The sequence below is a fragment of the Megachile rotundata genome, chromosome 7 (genome assembly GCF_050947335.1).
Source record: "Megachile rotundata isolate GNS110a chromosome 7, iyMegRotu1, whole genome shotgun sequence".
Classification (NCBI taxonomy): Eukaryota; Metazoa; Arthropoda; class Insecta; order Hymenoptera; family Megachilidae; genus Megachile; species Megachile rotundata.
The window spans coordinates 5,371,975-5,393,766 of NC_134989.1; the positions used below are offsets into that span (position 1 = coordinate 5,371,975).

The following is a 21,792-nucleotide window of genomic DNA, read 5'->3' on the forward strand; positions in this document are numbered from 1 at the left end:
AATGAAATATTCACTTTAATTTGAGTGAAATATTTACTTCAATTTATAATTAAAATTTTTTTTTGTCAAATTTTATTTTTATTGTTGAGTGCAGTTACTCGAATAACAAGTAACGAATCCTATTTATTACATATTAAATTTCATATCTTCTTGAATTTATTTAAAATTTTTGTATTTCTAACTTACTACATGAAATTGTAACTTTAATTTACTATCTAAAATTGTAACTTTCATCTCCAATAAAAAATTATATTTTTAATTTCCAATATAAAATTGTACTTTTAATTTCAAATTTCAAATTCAAATTTAACTTGCAATTTAAAAAATTTGATTTATTATCCATTATTCGACTAACGTCCACTGTTATTCATAAATCAATATCGACCAACACAGATTCCATTAATTAATTCATTTTCAGTTTGTTCTTCAAAGTTTAGTTTTACTGATTCATAAAAAAGTGTTAAATAAACTATGCGTTGCAAATGATTTCACCTTCAAATTATTTTATTAAGTACATGAGCAAGAAGAAGGTCGAAAACTGTCACTCTGTCGAAATTATGAAAGTATTCAAAATAAAAAAATGGCATTTTCTGGCAGCGAATCGTGTCTGCAGAGAGTCCTCGAGGTATCAGTTAGAAAGAGCATGAATTGTTGGCTTTGTAATCGATACTTCAAGGCATCAATGCGTCCATTGTAGCTTCCTGTTGCTACTTTGATCAACTCGAGTCTAACTACGATTCGAACGCGATCAGTCTTGATCAAGAATTTTTATTCACCTCAGGGAAACGACGAATTCAAATATTCGATTGAACAACAAATTTTAATTCGTTTTTAAGAAGAAATGTGACTACAAATCTTGTTATACAATTTATTAATCGTTTTTTCAATAAGGTGAAGTGGGGTAGGTACAGACTGGTTTTTGTAAAATTGGTATTTAAACGTAAGTATTTTCAGCCCGCTATGTAAATACCTAACGCTGTCGATATCGAACACTTTGCACAAATACTACTATTTAATTAATATTAATTAGGACCTTCATTTTCCTTGTACATTTTAATTTTGATAGGAAATTGTTTAAAATGTAAACTACTCTGCACTTTCCCCGAAAATGGGGTAAGAGCGTAACTTGAAATTAAATACTTTGAAACTTTATTTCATATGCAATGGGGCAAGAGCAGAATTACCAACAAATCTGCTATAAAATGCGTTTTACTGCATTATGCAAGTACTCTATACTGCAAACAAGTACTCTAAGCTGAAATATAAAAGGGGATATAGTGAAACAAAAGAAGGAAACAAACATACTAAATGGAGAAATTTGGCTCATATTGTAATAAAAATAGCTTGTATATGCACCTGGCCTGATTACGAACTTACCCCACTTCATCTTAATAATAATAATAATAAAATCTTTAAATGTTCTTATATCTAGTGCTAATGACCTAGACACATATTATTAACTTTTTAACCTACTATTTTCTCAGTAGTCAGTCAGAGTTAATTAATTATTACTGCAATGTTAAGATAAATGAAAAACGCTGAAATATATTTTGGATTCAGGGATCTTTGATTATTTTTGCAAATTATGATGAGTACTAAACACCAATTTTACTTATGGTGCAAATTTAAGTTTGTTGTATCTGAACCCTAATGTGCGTCACGAGTGCGTCACAATATAAGTCGAAGGGTGAAGAACATGTTCCTGAGTAACTTTTCGCTAAAATTTAATCCTTAATGTACATTAAAAAATCGTTAACCATAAAAGATTTGTAGGAATCAAGATTTTGTACTTGATCTGATAGCAAAAATCCGTATGATTCGTATTTTAGGCTATGTCTAACAAGAATTATGTAATGGATGAATTTATAAATCAAGCTGAACAAATTTAAATTATTTTAAATTTCAAGTTGTGTAACCGGAATATTATTTTAATCAAACTTTACTTAACATGTTTTTTAACCCGTAATGGTTACACTGGGGTATGCGACTGCAGTCAATTTAGTTTTAATTTCAGCCACTTTACATAAAAAATAACTTTTTAGAAATCCTGATATTTTTGCTATTTTTCTCCTCAAACAGTTAAATGCCACGAGTGTGCACATATAATTTTAACTAATTATATTAAAATTGAAAAAAGGTTATAATTTTTCTATGAAAACCATAATTTTTTACGTTTCTAAATTTTTTTATATAATATGTTACAACTTTCAAAGATTATTTATAATTTTTTTCAAATTAGAATAATGAGTAGTTTCTTTGAAAGACATACTTTGTAATATTTTTTGTGGTTGGAGTTTTGTACGTCCCAGTATGATCTTCTGATGAAGTGCCACCGTTAAATTATAAAATATGCTACATTCAGTTAGATTAGTTTAGATTGATATATTTATAAATATTTTCTTGTTAATAACTTTGTAATAAGCAACTGGCGATGATTAAGTTATAAGGAAAAACTCAGCACGATCTCAGCATGTTTACGAACTTAGCTTACTTCACCTTACATAATATATAATAGTTAAATTAAACTGAACGTAAACTAATCATATAATGATATCATTTTCGTGCCATTAATGACATGAAAATCGTAAGATATTGCAGTGCTACCAATTACATATACGTAAATCGGGACAACACTCAGGATTTCATTCGACTTTCATTTTTGTTTGATATTACTTTTCAGAAACTGTGTAAGTTTATGAAGCTTTTAACAAATTACCCTAAAATGTAAGTTCGCAAATCAAGTTAGGTAAAGAGAAAACAGTGTCAAGGCATAAACTTCAATAAATGTAATCTACTGAAAACACGGACATAACTGTTCGGTCCAATAAAAAACACAGATAAATGAATTTTCTGTTGTAACAAAATTGTTTGTCCGAAATCGAACATAATGATCGATAGACCCATAATGCTCGATTATGGTCGATAACGAGAAAACAAGCGATATCGAAGAAGAAACAGCAAAAAGAAAAGTCAAAGCGGTGAGCATCAAGTTACTTAGAGTTCTTCATTGAAATCGATTAGTTATCGATCAAAGTGATTTATTACTATAAATTTACGCGACGAAATAAGTATTTTCCCTTATTTTTAATGAAAAATAACACTTTAATGAAACGTTAACATGCACAATTTGCTTCCATCACTAACCAACGTTGCTGAATCGATTTTAACTTGTATAATCTTGCAATTGAATGTTCCTTTCGATCATTATCGTCGTTTTTGAATGTCATTGTGCCATTATAATTGATCGATCGTTTATTGGATGTTTTAACATCGTTAATCGGCGTTAAATTAAGTCATCATTTTGTGGTTGCCGGTGATCGTAGAACTTAATCTCTTTCTGCTAACAGCAAATTAAATTGATCTTTATTTTAAGGATTATTGTTATATTGGTAATTAATAATTTTTGTTTTTAAATGATATTTTGTGAATGACAGAAATTTCTGAAATTTTCTATTTTTTTCTTTGGTAATGAATATGTATATGAATTTATGACATACAGACTTTTTATATTTAATATACATAGTGGGAGAGTATGTTGCCATGATTGATGAAAATAGTTTTATGTATACAGAGTGTTGTTAGTTGGTAAATTTAAATAAATTTTGTATTTGGAATTTTAGGATTTTGGGATTTTTAGTATTTTAGGATTTTTAGTATTTTAGGATTTTTAGTATTTTAGGATTTTTAGTATTTCAGGATTTTTAGTATTTCAGGATTTTTAGTATTTCAGGATTTTTAGTATTTTAGGATTTTAATATTTTAGGAAATATTGGAATTTTAGAGTTTTAGTGTTTTGGAATTTGAGAGTTTGGGAGTTTAGAAATTTAAAATGTGAAAATTTAGAAATTCTAAAATTGGTATTTTCAGCGACTTGGAGGTTTCAGAATTTGAAAAGTATGAAATTATGAAATTTCTAATTTCAGAGATTTGGGAATCTATAATTTTGAAGCTTTGGAAATTTGAAAAGTAAGGGATTAGGGAATTTAGAAAGTATAGGATTTGCTAAGAAATTTGGGAGTATAGAAAGTCAAAAATTTTAAAATATAGAAATTCGAAAGTGCAGGTATTTGAAAATTTGAAGAATAGTGAATTTAGAAAATCGAAAAGTTGGAAATCTAGAAATTCAAGAACTTAAGAGTTAGATAATTTAAAAAGTCAGAGATTTGAAAATTTTGTAATTTGGAAGTTGTAGACAATCATGGCTTTGAAAATCTAGAAATATAAACATTTGGGGATTTGAAAATTTACAAATTTGAATTTCTAGTGATATTAGAAAATTGAGGAAATGGAAAATTTATAAAGTTACAAAATTACAGAAATTAAAATTACGAAATAAGAAAATCCCTATTGATTTCCATGAAACCCGTCCTAAAATGGTGAGGAACTATGTGAAATACCATGCAAACGGCAATATACTCTACTATGCTCGAATACAAATTTACTAATATATTAATTAAGTAAAATAACCCTCCCAAACAGCCCATGACACTAAATTTTGAATTTGAAGGTATTACATATGTACTGATTATAAAATTATAACTCACCCTGACTCGTGGTTCCGGAAGATTCGTGTACACACCTATCTCTTCCCTGGCGGTAATATCCGGATACCGATTTCTCGTGAACAAAGCTTCTAGTTCCTGAAGTTGGTATGACGTGAAATGTGTCCTTTGTCTTCTTTTGCTTTTGTTCTTTTTCCCATCTTTATCGTCCGTGTCGTTTTCACCACCGACAGCACTGGGTGAAACCACCCCTCCGGCTGTACCCAATTCGTCTTTCACCTCTATCGGCGTCCAAACACCTGAAAGTGTTAGAGTACAACAATTCACGCGAAAATTATAAAGCTTACCCTACATACGCGATTTTAAACGCGGGTTTGCTCTTTTTGTGAAACAAGGCTTCATACTTGGGGAGAAGAGTTTCAGTTTCTGAGTTTAATTTTAAAGGGATTGATATTATTGACATAATACAGTTTTTATTGATACAATTAAGTTTATTGCTATTTTCTTGTTAGTGTTGGTAATTTATGAGGGTTGAACATTATTTTCTAAGCTTGAAATTCGAAAGCTTCAAATAATTCGAAATTTGAAAATCGAAAGCTTCAAATAATTTGTAACCCTAAAATTTGTCAATATTATTGTCAATACTATTGAGGGATCGGTTTGTTCGGGGGTCGTCGGGTACGATCGGGCGCGATCGGTCGAGCGGGCGACTCGGACAATTGGCGCCAAGAAAATTTGGCGTTACTGTGATTTGGCGCGGAAAATTAGCGAGAGGACAAGGGATCAGATGGCATTTGTTTCTTTTTACGTGGGAATTGGGAGAGAATGAGGAAAACAGCCTGGCGTCGCGGGTCAGTCTTGTCGTAACGGTTGAAGTATTACGTTGTCCGAAAAGTTGTTGCATAAATTTCTGTAGTTGATTTCTGTAGTTTTGTTTGAATTATTCAATTGTTTTGTTACCGTTATTCCTAAAAAACATTTATCCGTCAACCTCGATTATTTCGATCATACACTATAATATAATATTATTGTCAATACTCTTGACAAATTTTATGCTACACCTAAAATCTGCTAACTGTTTTACTTCTTAATTCTGTTAAATGCTTTGAGTAATTTTAGAATCTGTTGAATACTCTGCTTAATTCTAAAATCTGCACAATATTCTGTTTTATACTATAATCCATCAAATACTATGCTTTATACTAAAATCCATCGAATACTCTGTTTAATACTAAAATCTATCATATACTATGCTTAATACTAAAATCCATCAGATACTCTGCCTAACTCTAAAATCTGCTAAATACTCTGCCTGATTGTAAAATCTGCTAAATGCTCTGCCTAACTCTAAAATCTGTACTCTGCCTAGCCTTAAAATTCGAGCCTTTCTCTTAGCATTAAAATCCATCAAGTCTGCCTAATCCCAAAATCCCTTTAATATTCTATCAAACCTTAAAATGCACCAAATACTCTACTTAACTTTGAAATCCATTAAATACTTTGTCTAACTCTAATTTTCTAAAAGAATAAAACGAGAAATATCGACCAGAGAATTTTCTATCATATCATCGACTTTAGTATCAAAGTCTAAAGAAGTAACGAAACACTCACGTTTATTAAGAATACCTAATGTACCATAAAGTTTCATGTTAAATGTTTAGAATAGCAATAGCAGTGTATAGTAAGAGTACATATAATAACTTTATGTAAGACAGTTTTGAGGTTAATGTTCAAAGCGCTGCATCAGAGTTTATTCCTTGGAGCCTTAAACAATTCGATAAATATTATATCTATTCTTGCAGACGATAAAAATTAGCCTGTAATGATAAAGAAAGAATTTTATCGCTGATAAAATTCACCAGGTTCGTTCTTTCTAGAGCTACCATTCGTCCCGGTGTTTCGCGGTGTTACGATTGGTCCGAAACCGAGTGACGAAATAACGTTTCGAGATTTCATTTTGAAACGCAATCGGTGAGTTATCGACCACCACGAAGTATCTCTGCAGTCATCGACAGATATTCAAATTTGATTGATAAACAAATTATAATGGAAAAATATTATGAAATTATTGTGAAGTTATTTACAATATTTATTTTTCGTAACATCTTTATAATGATAATACAAATTGCAATAAAACTTGTCGCCGTATAATAAACTTTTATTTAATAGTAGAGTTTACTTGCATTTTCTAATTAAACTGAAATTCGACTAAAAATAATCTAATTCTAATAATTTATGTTAAATAATTTAACTAAGTTTAATTTCAATAATTTATATAAAGTAATTTAACTGACACAAAATAATTTATTTAAGAATAATTCAATTTGAACAATTTAACTAAAATAATTTAACTAGTTAGAATTTGAATAGTTTAACTGAGGATTATTTTATTTAATTAGCTTATTTAAAATAATTTAACCCAAACAATTAAATAAAAAATAACTTCATATTCCTTTCCGAAAGCAGAACCTCATTTACAATTTTTATTTCTAATTTCTAAACAAATAAATTCGGAAAACTATTCAGATTTTTGATAGCGACATGAAACGCTAAGTAACGTTTTTAAATTTAAGATTTCAAAATTTGAACGATGTCGAAAACAATTTGAAACAAATCATCTATTAAATTGTTTTATATTGTACAATATAAGGAAAGGTTATGAATATTAGGTTGTTACAAAAAATGGCGGATTGTGAAGTATAAAATGTCTGACATAACCTTATATACATATACGGTGATTTAAAAAAGACGGTACAATTTTCGTTAATGAACAGCTTTAAATTATGAAATGATTACTCTATTATTTGTTACAATACAAAACACGTTATTTTTTATTAAGAATATTATGCAAACGGATGAATAGACATTTTAATCTACAAATTTTAATCTACAAAGTTTTAATCTACAAATTGATATGCCATGAGCACTATTTTGAGGTACTTATTTATTCGTGACATACAATAATGTGCCTCGAAGTCAGTCACCATTTGCGAAAGCTAGCGATTAGCCATTTTACATTACGAACATTACTGAAAGATCTTTCTAGCCAATTTCTTCGAACTTTAAGCATTAAACTGATATGCATAAGTGTTATTTTATGATATTTTCCTATCATTATTAACAAAAGTTAGCACATAGCGTGTTAAGAAAAGTTTATTGTAAACGTTACAAATAAAATTTATTATATACGTTTCAAATTTAAGTGCTTTTAATTTTGTAGGGTTTCAAATTTCAAACACGTCAACATTCAAATATTTCAAGTTTGAAGCTTTCCAAGCTCAAAACGTATCATGCTTGAAGCATTCTAAGTTTCCAACGTTATAAATTTTAAGTGTTCCCAGATTCACATGTTTTGATCAAACGTTTCAAGTTTCATTTTAAATTTGATGCATTTCAAGTTTAAGGTGTTTCGAGTAAAGTTCTGCATTTAAAATTTCCCAACTTTCAACATTTCGAATTTGAAACGTTTTGCAAGTGTAAAGCGTTTCAAGCATAAAACGTTTTGAGCTTGAAGCATTTTGAAGTTCAAATCCTTCGTGTTTGAAATGTTATAAATTTCAAACTTTCTTAGACTAAAAACAATGACAGTCAATAAATGAAATAATGTGAATAGCGTGATACAGTTATTATTAGCATTATTCTTATTTGCTGAAATGTAACACTAGAAGTGTTCCTGTTAGGGATAGACCTTCTTTTACTTTGGGTCCACCTCACGCGCCAACTTGTGGGTTGACATCTGTACAAGATTGGGTGGAAATGTAGATGTAAGTGACGTACGATGCGTTTAGGTTTTCCGCAAAAAAAGTAATCACAGCATATAGTAAAAGCAAGAACCTTGACATAAATAGAGAACTGTAAATGAAAAACTCCACTGCTAAGATTAAGGGTTCTGATACAGATGTAAATAATAATAAACTAAAAACACTTGATAGAATTATCGACTCCTTCAGTGTTATTGCTGCTACGGGTAAAGAATCTAACCGAAGGTCTAATCCTTCTCTATGGTATACGAGGTCTGTCCCAAAAGTATCCGACCTTCCTTCATATTTCTCTGCTGGTGTTATCTTGCGTCATCAGGCTGGTGACATCCTTCGAAGTAGTCCCCATTTGATTGTAGAATACTCTGCCAACGACCTTTCTACTTATGGAAACATTCCTGGAACTCGTTTTTCGGAATAGCCTTTAGAGCGTTCGTCGTATTAGTTTCGACCGTTTCTTTATCGTCGAATTGGTGTCCTTTGAGTGGCATTTTCAATTTTGGAAACAACCAAAAATCGCAAGAAGCCACATCAGGACTGTACGGAGGCTGACGGAGTTGTATAACTTTGTGCTTCGTCAAATATTGCTGCACAAGATTCGATACATGCGCTGGCGCATTATCGTGATGAAGAAGCCAATCACCGCTTGACCAAAACTGAGGCCAAAACTAATTTTCGGTATTCCAAGATCACATTCTAGTTCTCGCACAGTCAATCGACGATTATCGTTGATCGCAAGTCGCACACGTTCACTATTGTTAGGTGTTGTTGTCGTGGAAGGCCGCCCAGAGCGTGGGTTACTATCAACAGATGTGCGGCCATCTTTGAACCGCTTATACCAGTCATTGATTTGTGTGTTGCTCATATACTCATTCCTAAATACGTTCTTGATCATATCGATGGTTTCCGCACAACTCTTTTCGAGTTTTAAGGAAAATTTGTTGCAAATTCGTTGTTCCGATCCTTCCCTTATTTTTCACAACAACAGAATGCGACGAACGTAAAAAACGCTTCGTAAACAAATGCACGTTGCACATGAACTAAGGCGTCCCGACGAAAACTACGATATCGTGGGAGTTCGTAAAACTTTGCAGTTGATACTCATACCCGGCAAATGACGCTAAAATTGTCAGGTGCGAAGAAATTAAAGAAGGTCGGATACTTTTGGGACAGACCTCGTATTCTGAAGCCTAACAGTAGGCCTAAACAGTGTGTACATGAGAAATTGATTGACAAGAAGAATGCGGCAAGGTATGAATTTATAGCATGGTGATTATGATGAATAATTAGACCCTCAATCGACCTCACGTGCCAACTTGTGAGTTGACATCGTTACGTTTTTATTTTGTAAAACGTTCACGAGTATAGGACCCGTACATAAACGAAAGTTCAGACCCGATTTACTGACATCGAATTATGACTGTAATTGTGGACCGTTTAGATTGTTCGATCGGTAATCTTTACCAGACTGTGCCCGGCTGTTCCAGAATAACACGAATGTGTTTGTCATGACCGTGACAGTGACAGGTGAGGGTATTTTGCCCCCTGACTCCGCAACAGCAAATCGCCGGGCTCCCTTACTCGTATTGACAGCACCGTGATCGATTGCCTCCTTTTTCAAAGAGCACCGCTATCACTGCGTCTGATGATGCCGCTAACTATCTTATGGGTCGAAACGACCCTGTCTGTTTACCGACGTACCTAACGGACATGAGGTCGAGCCGATATCGACTTACAAGATCGGACCAACTTTTTTATCAATGTTTTTCAATTTATTCAACATCATCCTAATCTGTACGCTTGTAATACTCGAAATACAACCTACTTTCATGAGAACATGATATTTCTGGCTTCTTCGGGGATAAGTTTAGATACTGGAGAGAATTGTTGGATATTCTTGTGGTTTTATCTAATTAGTTTAAAAGTAGTTATTTTTTGAATTAGTATTAGGTAGTTAGTTATGTAGTTTCGTTGTTCAGTAATAAAGTATTGATATGAGGAGAGCAACTGAACGTCCACGTGCAAGTGCGCTAGTGTGTACTCATGGTTAGTTAGATTTGTTATTTGTGAATTTGAATTTCCCTCATTTAAGTTTCAGTATTTGTACATTTTTTCTTTGTTTAGTTTGTACATTATTGAATTTTCAATTTTTTAAATTTGTAAATAATTAAATTTTTAATTTTCTTCCTATGTATATTATTAATATACTTTTCACTAGAGTATATTTTCCCCAACAATTCTACGATACAATCACTCAATTCTAAAACTAATACTTGTTCACATATCACTGCCATAATATAAAGAAATTTTACAAGAAGTTCGTGACATAACTTTGATAATCTTTCCGAAATAAAAATTAATCTTCAAGTCTGCCTCTAAAAATAACTGCGAACTCATGGAGAGGAGTTCGCAGGATGTCTTCTAACTCGTTCAACTCGATGAAGAATCTTAAGTTGGTAACGTCTTTGGAGTTTTACTAGCGGCAAGAAGAGGAACGTGCTGGACCCGGGTAAGTAGCAGGACGAGAGGCCTCGCCCTCGTCTCGGGATTACAACGAGTGAAGTGAGATCCGTCCCCGGGGTTTGTTGTTAACCAGGGCCGTAAGACTCCGAGAGATATTTCAATTTGAGGGGATTTGGGGCGGCTGCGAGAGTGCCGGCTAAGTGCCGAACAAACGTGCAAACAAACGACGGCAGCATTTTCCTCACCTTTCTCGCGTTGCACCCGACGACACTCTCTATTATCATTTGATTTCAGAATCCGTGAGAATAACCAGAGAATTCTATCCGTTTAAATCTCTTTGATATCAGGCTTGATTGATGCCCGAATTTGTATCTTTCGTCATACGAATAAATTTTTTAGTTTGTATAATTTAGACATTTAAACCACCAGCAATTTCAATGTTCAAGAAATTAATAATTTAGAAAATTCGCGAAATCCACAAACATATAAACAGGAACCTTTCCAAGGATTTCACTTTTCAAGTAGCTTGCCTATCAATATCCCAAGTGTGCGTCAGTCACACGTACACACACCGCTCTATGGATAGTCATTTGCCCGTTAAACTCTATACTTTTAATTCATTTATATATGTCAATCACGAGTAGGCACGTGAGGAGGTCGACCCAAAGTAAAAGATGCTACGTCTATCCTTACTGTGAACACTTGCAGCGTTACATTTCGGCAAATAAGAACAATAATGACAATAACAACTGCATCATGCAATCGCATCATCTCATTCACTCTCAAGACGTTTACCAACTGTCATTGTTTTTTGCGAAATTAGTATCTGTGTTTACTGTAGCTAATTGTTCCTGTCGCTGAAAATATGTGTGAGTCTAGACGTCCATTCTTCTACACTGACCAATCGGAGCCGGAGCTTTAAACACCTGGGTCGATCCCCTCACAAGCCAACTCATGTCGTCGGGATACATCTCTCAAACTATTCAACTAAATACCACTATACTACTTCGAAAATCTAAAGGAAATTCCAGAAAGCAGTTCATTTAAAGGCACGATTTGATCGGTAAGGAGCACAGTAAGTTAAAAGAGAGCGCAAACAGGGGTTGGGGAGAATACAGAAAAGTTGGTGGTAAAGTGTCAAGGTGTTTTACCTTTTCGAATATCCGGCCTGTGTGTCGAGTTCCTGCGGGACCTGGACTGTGCGGTAGAAAATCCACTGGAGGGTGTCGTGGGTGTTGCACGCGGTGTACTGGGGTTGCTGCCACCGGGGGTGTGAGCTCCATGACCCGTCAAATCGAGCCTTGTCAAACCCTCGTTCATGTCTTCCCGGAAGTTGCCCTGCGCGCATACTGCAAAACGCATCATACCCTCTTGCAACGTCGTCTAAGCTCAACCGTAATCTCCACTATTTACTAATTAATTTTGATATTAATTCGGGACTTTTCGCACCCTCGCACCCTTTGCCAAAAATCATTACTCTTATAAAAATTTTACTAAGACAGATAATATAGATTTTCTCGCGATCTTGTTATTTGAGCAACTTTTGATAATCGAGGAGTTTGTTTTGTGTGAAATACGAAATTATTTGAGGTTCAATTGTTGTTGAGGTGTCAAGTATATTTTTTTTGAGTTAACAAAATGTATAGATATGTATACATACGGATAGCATATGTGTAGTGGAAGTATATATATAGAGATTTGATTTTTTATGTAAAAGGGGAGACCGTATAAGAATAATATTATCGTTTAGGGATGTAATGTAGTTACGGGCAGATTTGGTGTTTGTTGAACTGACGGCATTGCTACGGTGCGTGCAAGTAGATACGGAATTGCGTTTTCCATTTTATGAAATTACCAGTTTTCAAGTTTAGGAATTTAGGTATTTGGTGTCGATATTCATCTTGGATACTTAACTGCTTCTATAAATTTCTATAAATGCTTTTATAAATTTAAAATACGAGTTAAAATATGAAGTATAATTCATAAGAGAAAAATTTTAATAGGAGACGATAATACTTTACAATTTATAATAGAAAAATATTGAATAGAAGATCATAATAGCACATCACTCGTAATAGAAAAATTTATAACAGGAAATTATAACAGAAAAATGTATAGTAGAAGATCATAATAGTTCATCATTTGTAACAGAAAAATTTATAACAGAAAATTAATTACAGTATATAATTTATAACAGAAAATTATATAAGTGAAGAACATAATATCATATAATTTACACCAAAAAAATTTATGTTAGATTATAACAGCACATAACTCATAATAGAAGAATTTATAACACATCATAATAGTACATAATTTACAATAAAAAATTAAGAAAAAAAAATTCAAATTTCACGAGAAAGCAAAATAAAGAATGATATCAGTCGATAAAAATAAAATTATCAATACATACTTTCATAAGAAAGTGAACAACTCGTTAACACGAATAAAGTGAAATGCATCGAAATAAAGATATTAGATTGACGTGTATATCCGTCGAACGCAGTTAACCGAGTGTTGAGAATGTGTAGCCGTGGCAGGCGACGATGAAGTTAATCGGCCAGGTCGTTTAGTTTCGCTCCGTTTAGTTATATTTGGTTTCCACGGGGGCGGCAAAAGAGGAGGGACGTGGTTCACAATTAGTCGGCGCGTAACTCGGTCTGATTTAGTGCCACAGTGTCGGCTGCGAACCACGAAGACGCGCGTGTCACTCTTCCAGGATACTGCCAAGTGTGTTACCAGCTAACGAGCATGTTAGTCGTCTGTTAAACGCCCGGTATGGGGACCGAGGCAGGATATTATTTACGAACAGTTTCGACCACATTTTCTTTCGACTTTAAGAATAGAAACCGCGGACAGAGTAGCAAATTGCTGGTTACTTTCAAATTATTTACCTCGAGGGAACGAGCCTCTTTTTCTCCGCCATTAATCAGTTGGGACTCGAAAATGTGATGGACAATATTTTTGTGGGCTGAAATTTGTCAGTGCAAAAATTTTGAATTGAGAGGGGAGTTGAGATCCTTGCAATCGTTACTACATTCTAATTTGTAATCCGAGTTTTCATGTAATTCTAGTTTTTACACGTTATTCATTGCCACTGTGATTTTTTAGGTTAGAGTTATAAACATGATGTTCCTAGGTTGGCAATTGAATTTGCAAAGTATATTTTAAACAAAATTCATTATTGAAATTGTATAATTTATGGCTGTAATCTAGGTAAGCGCTATTGGAATTAATATCTTTTTGTCAAGTGTAAATTTAATTTTATATCTTAAATTCAATTTCGTATTGCGTTTTATTACTTTGTTTATTGTTTTCGAGTAAAGTATTAGAGGTCGTAAATTCAGTTGTCAATTTGATGAAATGTAGGTATTCAAATACTGCGAGAATTAAAGACGCTTTTAAATTTGGTATTTATTGCTTTCTTCAATTTTGTCATATATTCGTTTTTAAATTTCCCGCGCAACGGACATTTTAATGTACTTCCGTTTAACTTATTGTTAGAAGCCCAATGAAAGTAATTTATAGCAATTTTGCACAAAAATAAGCATGTTATGCTTACTAAACATAGTAAATATATATTTATATTCAATAATACATTGAATTTTATAATAATAATGTATTTATTGTTATATAATTTACAAGCTTTGAATAGCAACAAACAATCAAAGATAAAAATTTCTTTTTAATATTTACTAAGTAACTTATAACCAATAAGGCTTATTTTTAGTATTTACTGAATAGTTTACAAATAATACAGCTCTCTTTTAGTATTTACTGGATAGTTTACAAATAATAAAGATTTCTTTTAGTATTCACTAACTAGCGCACAAATATTCTTTTAGTACTATTTGTAATAACAAAACTAATATATCTCTTTAGTAGCAAAATTAATTTTTGAATATAATAAAAATTAAACTTGAGGTTACTTAAAAATTCTCAAATTATTGATCACTGCTCTAAATCAGTATAATAAGTGAACCTAAAGAATTACTTGAAATAAACTGTGCTATATTAAATAGTATACTCATTAAAATGATGTATACTATATTAAACAGTACACTTTTCAAAATGAAGTATGTTGTATTGTATGATATACTCCTTAAAATTAAGTATGTTGTATTAAGCAGTACTTTCTTTGAAAAGAAACTGTACTATATTAAGAAATATATTTTTTAAAATAACATTATATTAAATAGTATGCTTCTTAAAATAAAATATATTATATTAACAAGTACTTGTAAGTACTGTATTCCATAAAATGATCTATACTATATTAAATAATATAATATTTGTTATGTTATTTACTGTTTAAATTTATTATTTAAAATTAGGTATGCCATAATAAGCAACCATGATATTTTATTGAATAGTATATTCCTTAAAATAAACTGAAATATATTTAGTACTCTATTCTTTAAAATGAATTATACTATATTAAGTAGTATACTCCTCAAAAAGAATTCTACTATATTACGTAATACTCCCCAAATTAATTAAACCATATTAAACAACTCCTTAACCAGTTAACTGTGGCGATCTTTTTGCAAAGCGCGCACCAGTGTGTTTCGCGATAATCAAGCGATGACGAGTTAGCTCTCAAGAATTTATGAATCCATCTCAAATCATTTACACTTTTTATTTGCTTATTTCATTTCGTGTTGACCTCTAAACATTTTAAACATATTACAATGTATGAATATAATTTAGTTTTCGCTAAAATTACAATTTTAATATCAAATTGTAACAAAATTTTACGCATGACCGATATAGTCGTTATGATACAAAATTCTGTCATATCTCCATAACGGATACAGTCGTCAAACACACTTAACTGGTTAACATTAACAATGCATAACAAGGAAATGGTTACCATCCCAAGAACGAAATAGTTTGGCAGAACTGTGAATTCGCTTCCAAACATTCTACCCTTAAATAAACTGTACCGAAATAGTTTCTTAATCTACGTCGTGCAAACAGATCGGTTACCTATTTGATCGGTTAACCGAATAGAGAACACGTGTAAAGAGCTACGAATGGCCATAGGTGGATAAGCTTCCACCCTGAAGAGGGTGAGTGGTTTGTTTGCCAGGGCAGTCCCCGAGGAAAAGCGAGCGCACCGCAGTTGATGTCGCGTTATCAACGATGCCTCTCTCGACAAACAACCTCGAAACATGGACTCCGTGTTACTTATCACGATTCACGGAATAGAAGAATGTGAACGACATAACACGTTGTAAATAAACGGATGTTAGACGGACAAGCAATGTTGACTCGATACGACCCGACAATGGTATTACGTTAATTACAACCTTCAAGATCTATTCTTTTTTATGAAACTTCAAATACATTTCGATTAAAATAGGGAATTTTATGTTCTACTGTTTTGTCATGATAAAACATTGTTAAAAATGATGTTCGATGTAGTTCGATTTGAAGCATAATCAGTACATTTTTAGAATCGTTATTTAGAATTTGAAGGACACAAATTTTCAAGTTTCTGAAGACTTAAATACCTCAATTTTTCAATTCATATATTACTACATTTTTTTATTCCTAGAGTTCTAAATTATAAAATTTTCAATTTTCTAAATTCTTAAATTACTAAATTTTCAGAGTCCTAACTTCTTGAGTTATTCGAATTTCCTAATTTTTTAGTTCTCTAATTACTACATTACCAAATTACCGAATTACCAAATTTCTAAATAATCAAATTACTAAGTTACTAAATTATCAAATTTCCAACTTTCCAAACGACCAAATTTATGAATTTCCAAATTTCCCAATTTCCCCAATTACCAATTTCCCAATTTCCCAATTTCCCAATTTCCCAATTTCCAAAATTTCCAAAATTTCCAAATTCTCAAATCTCCAAATTCTCAAAATCCCAAATTACCATTTTACCAAATTTCAAATGATCAAGTGTCTCAATTTTTAAATTCCTAAATTTCCAAAAATTCAAAATTTTCAAACTACCAATTTATCAACTTGCAAAGTTCTGAAATTCTAGACTCTCCAAACACTAAATTCTGAAAGCGTCAATTTCCAAATTTTCAAGCTCCTTAAATTCTGAAATCTTCAAATATTCAAATTCCTACATTCTCAAACTTCCACCACATCCAAATTCCTAAATTTGAAAATTCCGAAATACGTAACTTTGCAAACTCCGAAATTCCCAAATTAATAAATTCCATAACTCAAATTTCTAAACTGCATGGAACCTTCCTACTGTAGCTCACTCGGTATCGCGTGCCCAATAATAAAACTTCTCAAAAAGAAAATGCGAAAAACCGCATCAGTAATACATGATTCTCAAAAAATCGTCGTAAAGGGAGTATCAAAATATAATATTATCAAATTCGAAATAACCACTAGAAGACAGAACAAAGAAGATCGAGAACAAAGAAGAAAGTAACCTGTATATTTTTCACGTCGTTTCCCGCTCGATTTCAGAAACGAGTTCCCAAAATAATAAACGCGTGCCATGATAAACACCATGGGGTTTCTGTCACAATTACCCCGTGTAGTTTCTATTCTTCGCGCTTGTCGAATCATCGTAAATATCTGGATAATCTGTGCATATCGAATAACAGCGTAAAATTTCGAAATTATCCAACGGAACACGACAATGTTTCTCTCTGCGACCGCACTAAAAATCTATATTTCTTTTCTGTTTTGTCGAAACACCAGTGTAGGTACACCTCTAGCGCTTCCCAGTTTCGAAGCTTGTATATTATTTCAAGATTAGAGTTAATCTTATAATCTACATCCTGATCCGACACACGTTATTCCGGGGACTCGAGCAACCTGAAATTTATAGATCACTATTTCTCACGTTTCGATATTCTACTTCTCAACAGAGCGTTAACACGATTTTTCTTGGAGGATTGATTCTTTCTCGTGAAATGTTTCTATGCACGTTTTGTAAAACTGAAACTAGTAAGTGGAAATTCGTGCCGGAAGTTATATGTTGTTGGGAGGACTATTTATTCTTGTAAAAGAAACATAAAAATGAAAATAGCAAATCTAGTAGTAAATTGAACAATATTTATGCGAAGTCTTTTATTGTAGTTAAAAAATATTAGTTGACATTCACAATACTTTAGAATGTTGTAATGAAACATTTTATTGCAATAAAATATCTATGAAAAATATAAGAAATATTTTTACTTTGTTCAAAAAGAATGATTATTATTAAGTTCATTTTAAACAGAAATATTTTTCAACTGTTCGCTAATAAATAATGTTTATTATTGGCTATTCATTTTAAAATAAAAATACTTCACCAAAGTTATTCTGAATTAATAATGTTTAGTATGAACAGTTAAGTAATTTTGAATAAAAATATTTTTCAACCGTTGCTGTAAATAAATAATGTTTATTATTAAATATCTTTCAATATTTGTCGAAAATAAATAATGTTTAGCTATCGATTTCAGACAAAAATAAAATGTCAAAAACTGTATACCTACTGTACAATCTATAATTTAAATTGCAAAATGTAAAATTGATCATTATCAATTGATCGTTAATTAAAAAACTTACTAAACTATAAAAAAAATATAATCAAATCGTGCATCATAAAATAATAAAAATATAAGGCATACTAACATCCCTAAATAATAAAAATATAGAACATACTAATATTCTAAAATGAAATATCGTAACATTCTAAAATAATAAAAATACAAAAATTGTATTTATATGTTTTAATAATTTCTGATATATTTTATTTTCCGAATTTGAATTTCGTACTTCCAAATTCTCAATTTTTTTAATTTCTAAACCTTTAATTTCAGAATTTCTAAATTTTCAAATTTCGAATCTCCCAAAAACCTACATTTTCAAATTTCAAACTTTCCGAATTCCTAAATTCTCAAATTCCTCAATTCTCAAAATTCCCAAATTTCCAAATTCCCAATTTCTCGAATTCTCAAATTTCCAAATTTTCAAATTCCAAAATTCCCATATTCTCAATTTCTCAAGTTCCCAAATTCCCAAATTCCCAAATTCCCAAATTCCCAAATTTCCAAATTCCCAATTTCTCGAATTCTCAAATTTCCAAATTTCCAAATTCCAAAATTCCCATATTCTCAATTTCTCAAGTTCCCAAATTCCCAAATTCCCAAATTCCCAAATTCCCAATTTCTCAAATTCCTAAATTCTGAAATTCCCAATTTCCCAAATTCCCAAATTCCCAAATTCCCAAATTCCCAAATTCCTAAATTCCCAAATTCCCAAATTTCCAAATTCCCAAATTCCCAAATTCCCAAATTCCCAAACTCCCAAATTCCCATATTCTCAATTTCTCAAGTTCCCAAATTCCCAAATTCCCAAATTCCCAAATTCCCAAATTCCCAATTTCTCAAATTCCTAAATTCCCAATTCCTTGAATATCTTGAATATCTTGAACATCTTGAATTTGTTAAAATTGAAATTTACATTTGAAACGACACGTGAAGAAAATAATGAAATGGTAGAAAATAAAGGCTCCACTGAAGTGGTTGAACGTACAGTAGAATCTTAAATACGAATAACAACATCATTTTCCTGATGTCTGACGTTCGGAAACAAAGAGCCATTATAGTTTCTTCCTATTTTGACCGATATATTCTTCAATACAGTTCCCACGGGATCCCCTGCAGAGTTCTTGGAGGCTTAAGATGTCGTATCATTTAACGGTTGTACCGTTGGCTAGTATGGATTCGTGGCAGAGTTATACGATACCAGAAAACGGAAGATCCTCGAAGGGTGAAACGCGACCAAGAACTACCCCACCCTTTCCTGTCAAACATTCGACACCCGTATTGGTCACTGGCTCCACGATATTTCGTTCTCTCCGTTTACCGAGAAAATCGTATATTGATCCCTGACCGTCGCAAAATACCCAGAAAAACACATATCTCCTTGGGACAGGTGAAATGTTTCTGACATTAAAATTCTAACTGGAAAATAGACATCGAATTTTCAAACGGTGTTATTTCTTAACGGTCTGTATCGTGTTGCGAATAAACTGTGTACATAAAATAGGACTCTTGTTATGTTACCGTTATGTTACATTACGTTCGAAGGTTATAATAATCTTCGAACATATTTTTACTGATGTAAATTAATTATTATTCTTCCTCATTATTGTATTAAAGAAACAGAAGAAAATCATTGGGGTATACTAGTGAAATAGATTTGATATGTTGTCAAAGTCATAAGGTTAAAATTACATATGGTTAAAGTTAAAAGCTTTTGATGAAATGTAGTTAGAGTCTAAAGTTTAAAATGATACATGTATAGTTAAAATTTAAAATGATATGTAGTTGTGATTAAAATAATATGTAGTTTATTCTACGATTTTAATTAAGAGCTGTCTCAAAAATCAGTATTAAAGTTTAAAATAAAATAAAATGCTTTTAAGGTTTCTATGCAATTTTGAACAATATCGACGTCATAAAAATTATCTTAATATTTTTTAAAGATTTTTATTGTATATTTTATTTAATAATGTTCGATGAATTGTATTGCAATTGTTAATAATTTATAAATTTTTTTAAACTTAAACTGTGGACTCAATATAACCTATAAATTGAATCTACAAATGGAGACTATAAATATAATCTGAAAATATATTTCAATTCATAAAATTAATCTGTGAATATAATTCGTTCTATAAAGACCTATACACTTAACTTAATCTATAAGTTCACTTATAAACTTAATTTAATCTAAATATTTTAATTATAAACTCAATAATGTATTTTATATTCTGAACTTAATTGAACACACAAATTTAACCTATAAATTTAACTTATTTTATAAATTAAACATATAAACTAAATTCAACCTGTAAATATCAGCTATAAATTTAACTTAATGCATAAATTTAACATATTAACTTAATTCATCCTGTACAGTTCACATAATCTGAAATTTAACCTATAAACTCAACTTAACCTATGAATCTAACCTATAAAAACTCATCCTGTATATTTAACTCAAATTAAACCTATAACTTTAATAGAAAATCTAACCTACAAACTCAACGATAACTACACTCCCCAAAAATTCAATATATAAATATATTCTATAAACGTAAACCTCCATCCAAAAAACAAAACGAAACTCATAAACTTTCTGATGTAGTCTGAAAACTAAAATAAAAAAAAAATGATAACTATAATACGTCCGACAAATCTAATACCGTTAACAAGACCTCCATTTTTCCATAACAAAGCGTGTCCCATATTTTTCACTCGGAGAAAGAAATGCACGCGCGAAGAGGACAAATATCGAAGCAAAAGAAAATGCGCGAAGAAATAAAGAAGAAGAAAGAGGGAATGAGAGGTGGGTCGAAAGGGACGGGTTGTAACTCACAAATTTATTACTTTTCCTTGTGGCTTCGGGTTATTTTATGTCAAAGACAAACCGGCCATATCCGACTTGGATGCAACGGAGGAACGGGGACGACGATACGAATATTTCAGCTGCTTCGTCGCGTTTTTACACTAGCGGGATATATTAGTGGACCAGCTAATCCACATGGATTTTACGGGGCGGCTGTGCATGCGACGTCGTCGACCAAGAAGACGCCGAGGACGCCGCGTGCTGTTTTCGACTCGGATAAACCCCATTGATTTTTGTCGAGATCGAAAGAATTCGCTTTCTTTTTTATATACGAACTTTACTCTTCAGTGAATCCTCCATAAAAGTTTTTATGACTTTTGTATTTCTTTGTTAAGTTGCGAACGAAACAGAAAGTATAATTTTACACTTTGGTATTAAAAGGTTCATTCTAATTTCACAATTTAAGTATTAAGATTCTTAAGTATTTAATTCAGGTATTTAAAAGGTTTATTTAATAATAAATATATGAGGTATTTCGCATGATGGACAACAAACTGCATATAGTACATTACCGACTTAGGGACTTTTATATCTTTGTAACATTATATACAAAATAGAACATCTGTAAGTTTTAATAGAACATGGAGAACCTCTAGTCTCAAAATTCAACTCGCTATTGCTTGAAAGAGACTTATAATAATTAATATATTTAAAAATTACTATCGGTGTTAGAC

At 31.6% G+C, this 21,792-nt stretch overlaps 1 protein-coding gene across 5 annotated transcripts in view; it reads right to left on the reverse strand.

Moving 5' to 3' along the window:
- The window catches only part of Ptx1 (pituitary homeobox homolog Ptx1), a 68,820-nt gene that overhangs the window by 26,668 nt on the left and 20,360 nt on the right, over nt 1-21,792 (reverse strand). For 2 of the 5 annotated variants that reach the window (XM_076533308.1, XM_012289194.2), the window contains exons 2-3: nt 11,875-12,072; nt 4,545-4,801 (exon numbers count right to left, since the gene is read on the reverse strand). In XM_076533308.1, the coding sequence (XP_076389423.1) occupies nt 4,545-4,801; nt 11,875-12,072 (455 nt within the window). The remainder of the gene's footprint in view (nt 1-4,544; nt 4,802-11,874; nt 12,073-21,792) is intronic. The other 3 variants (XM_076533311.1, XM_076533310.1, XM_076533309.1) reach the window with 2 other exon arrangements.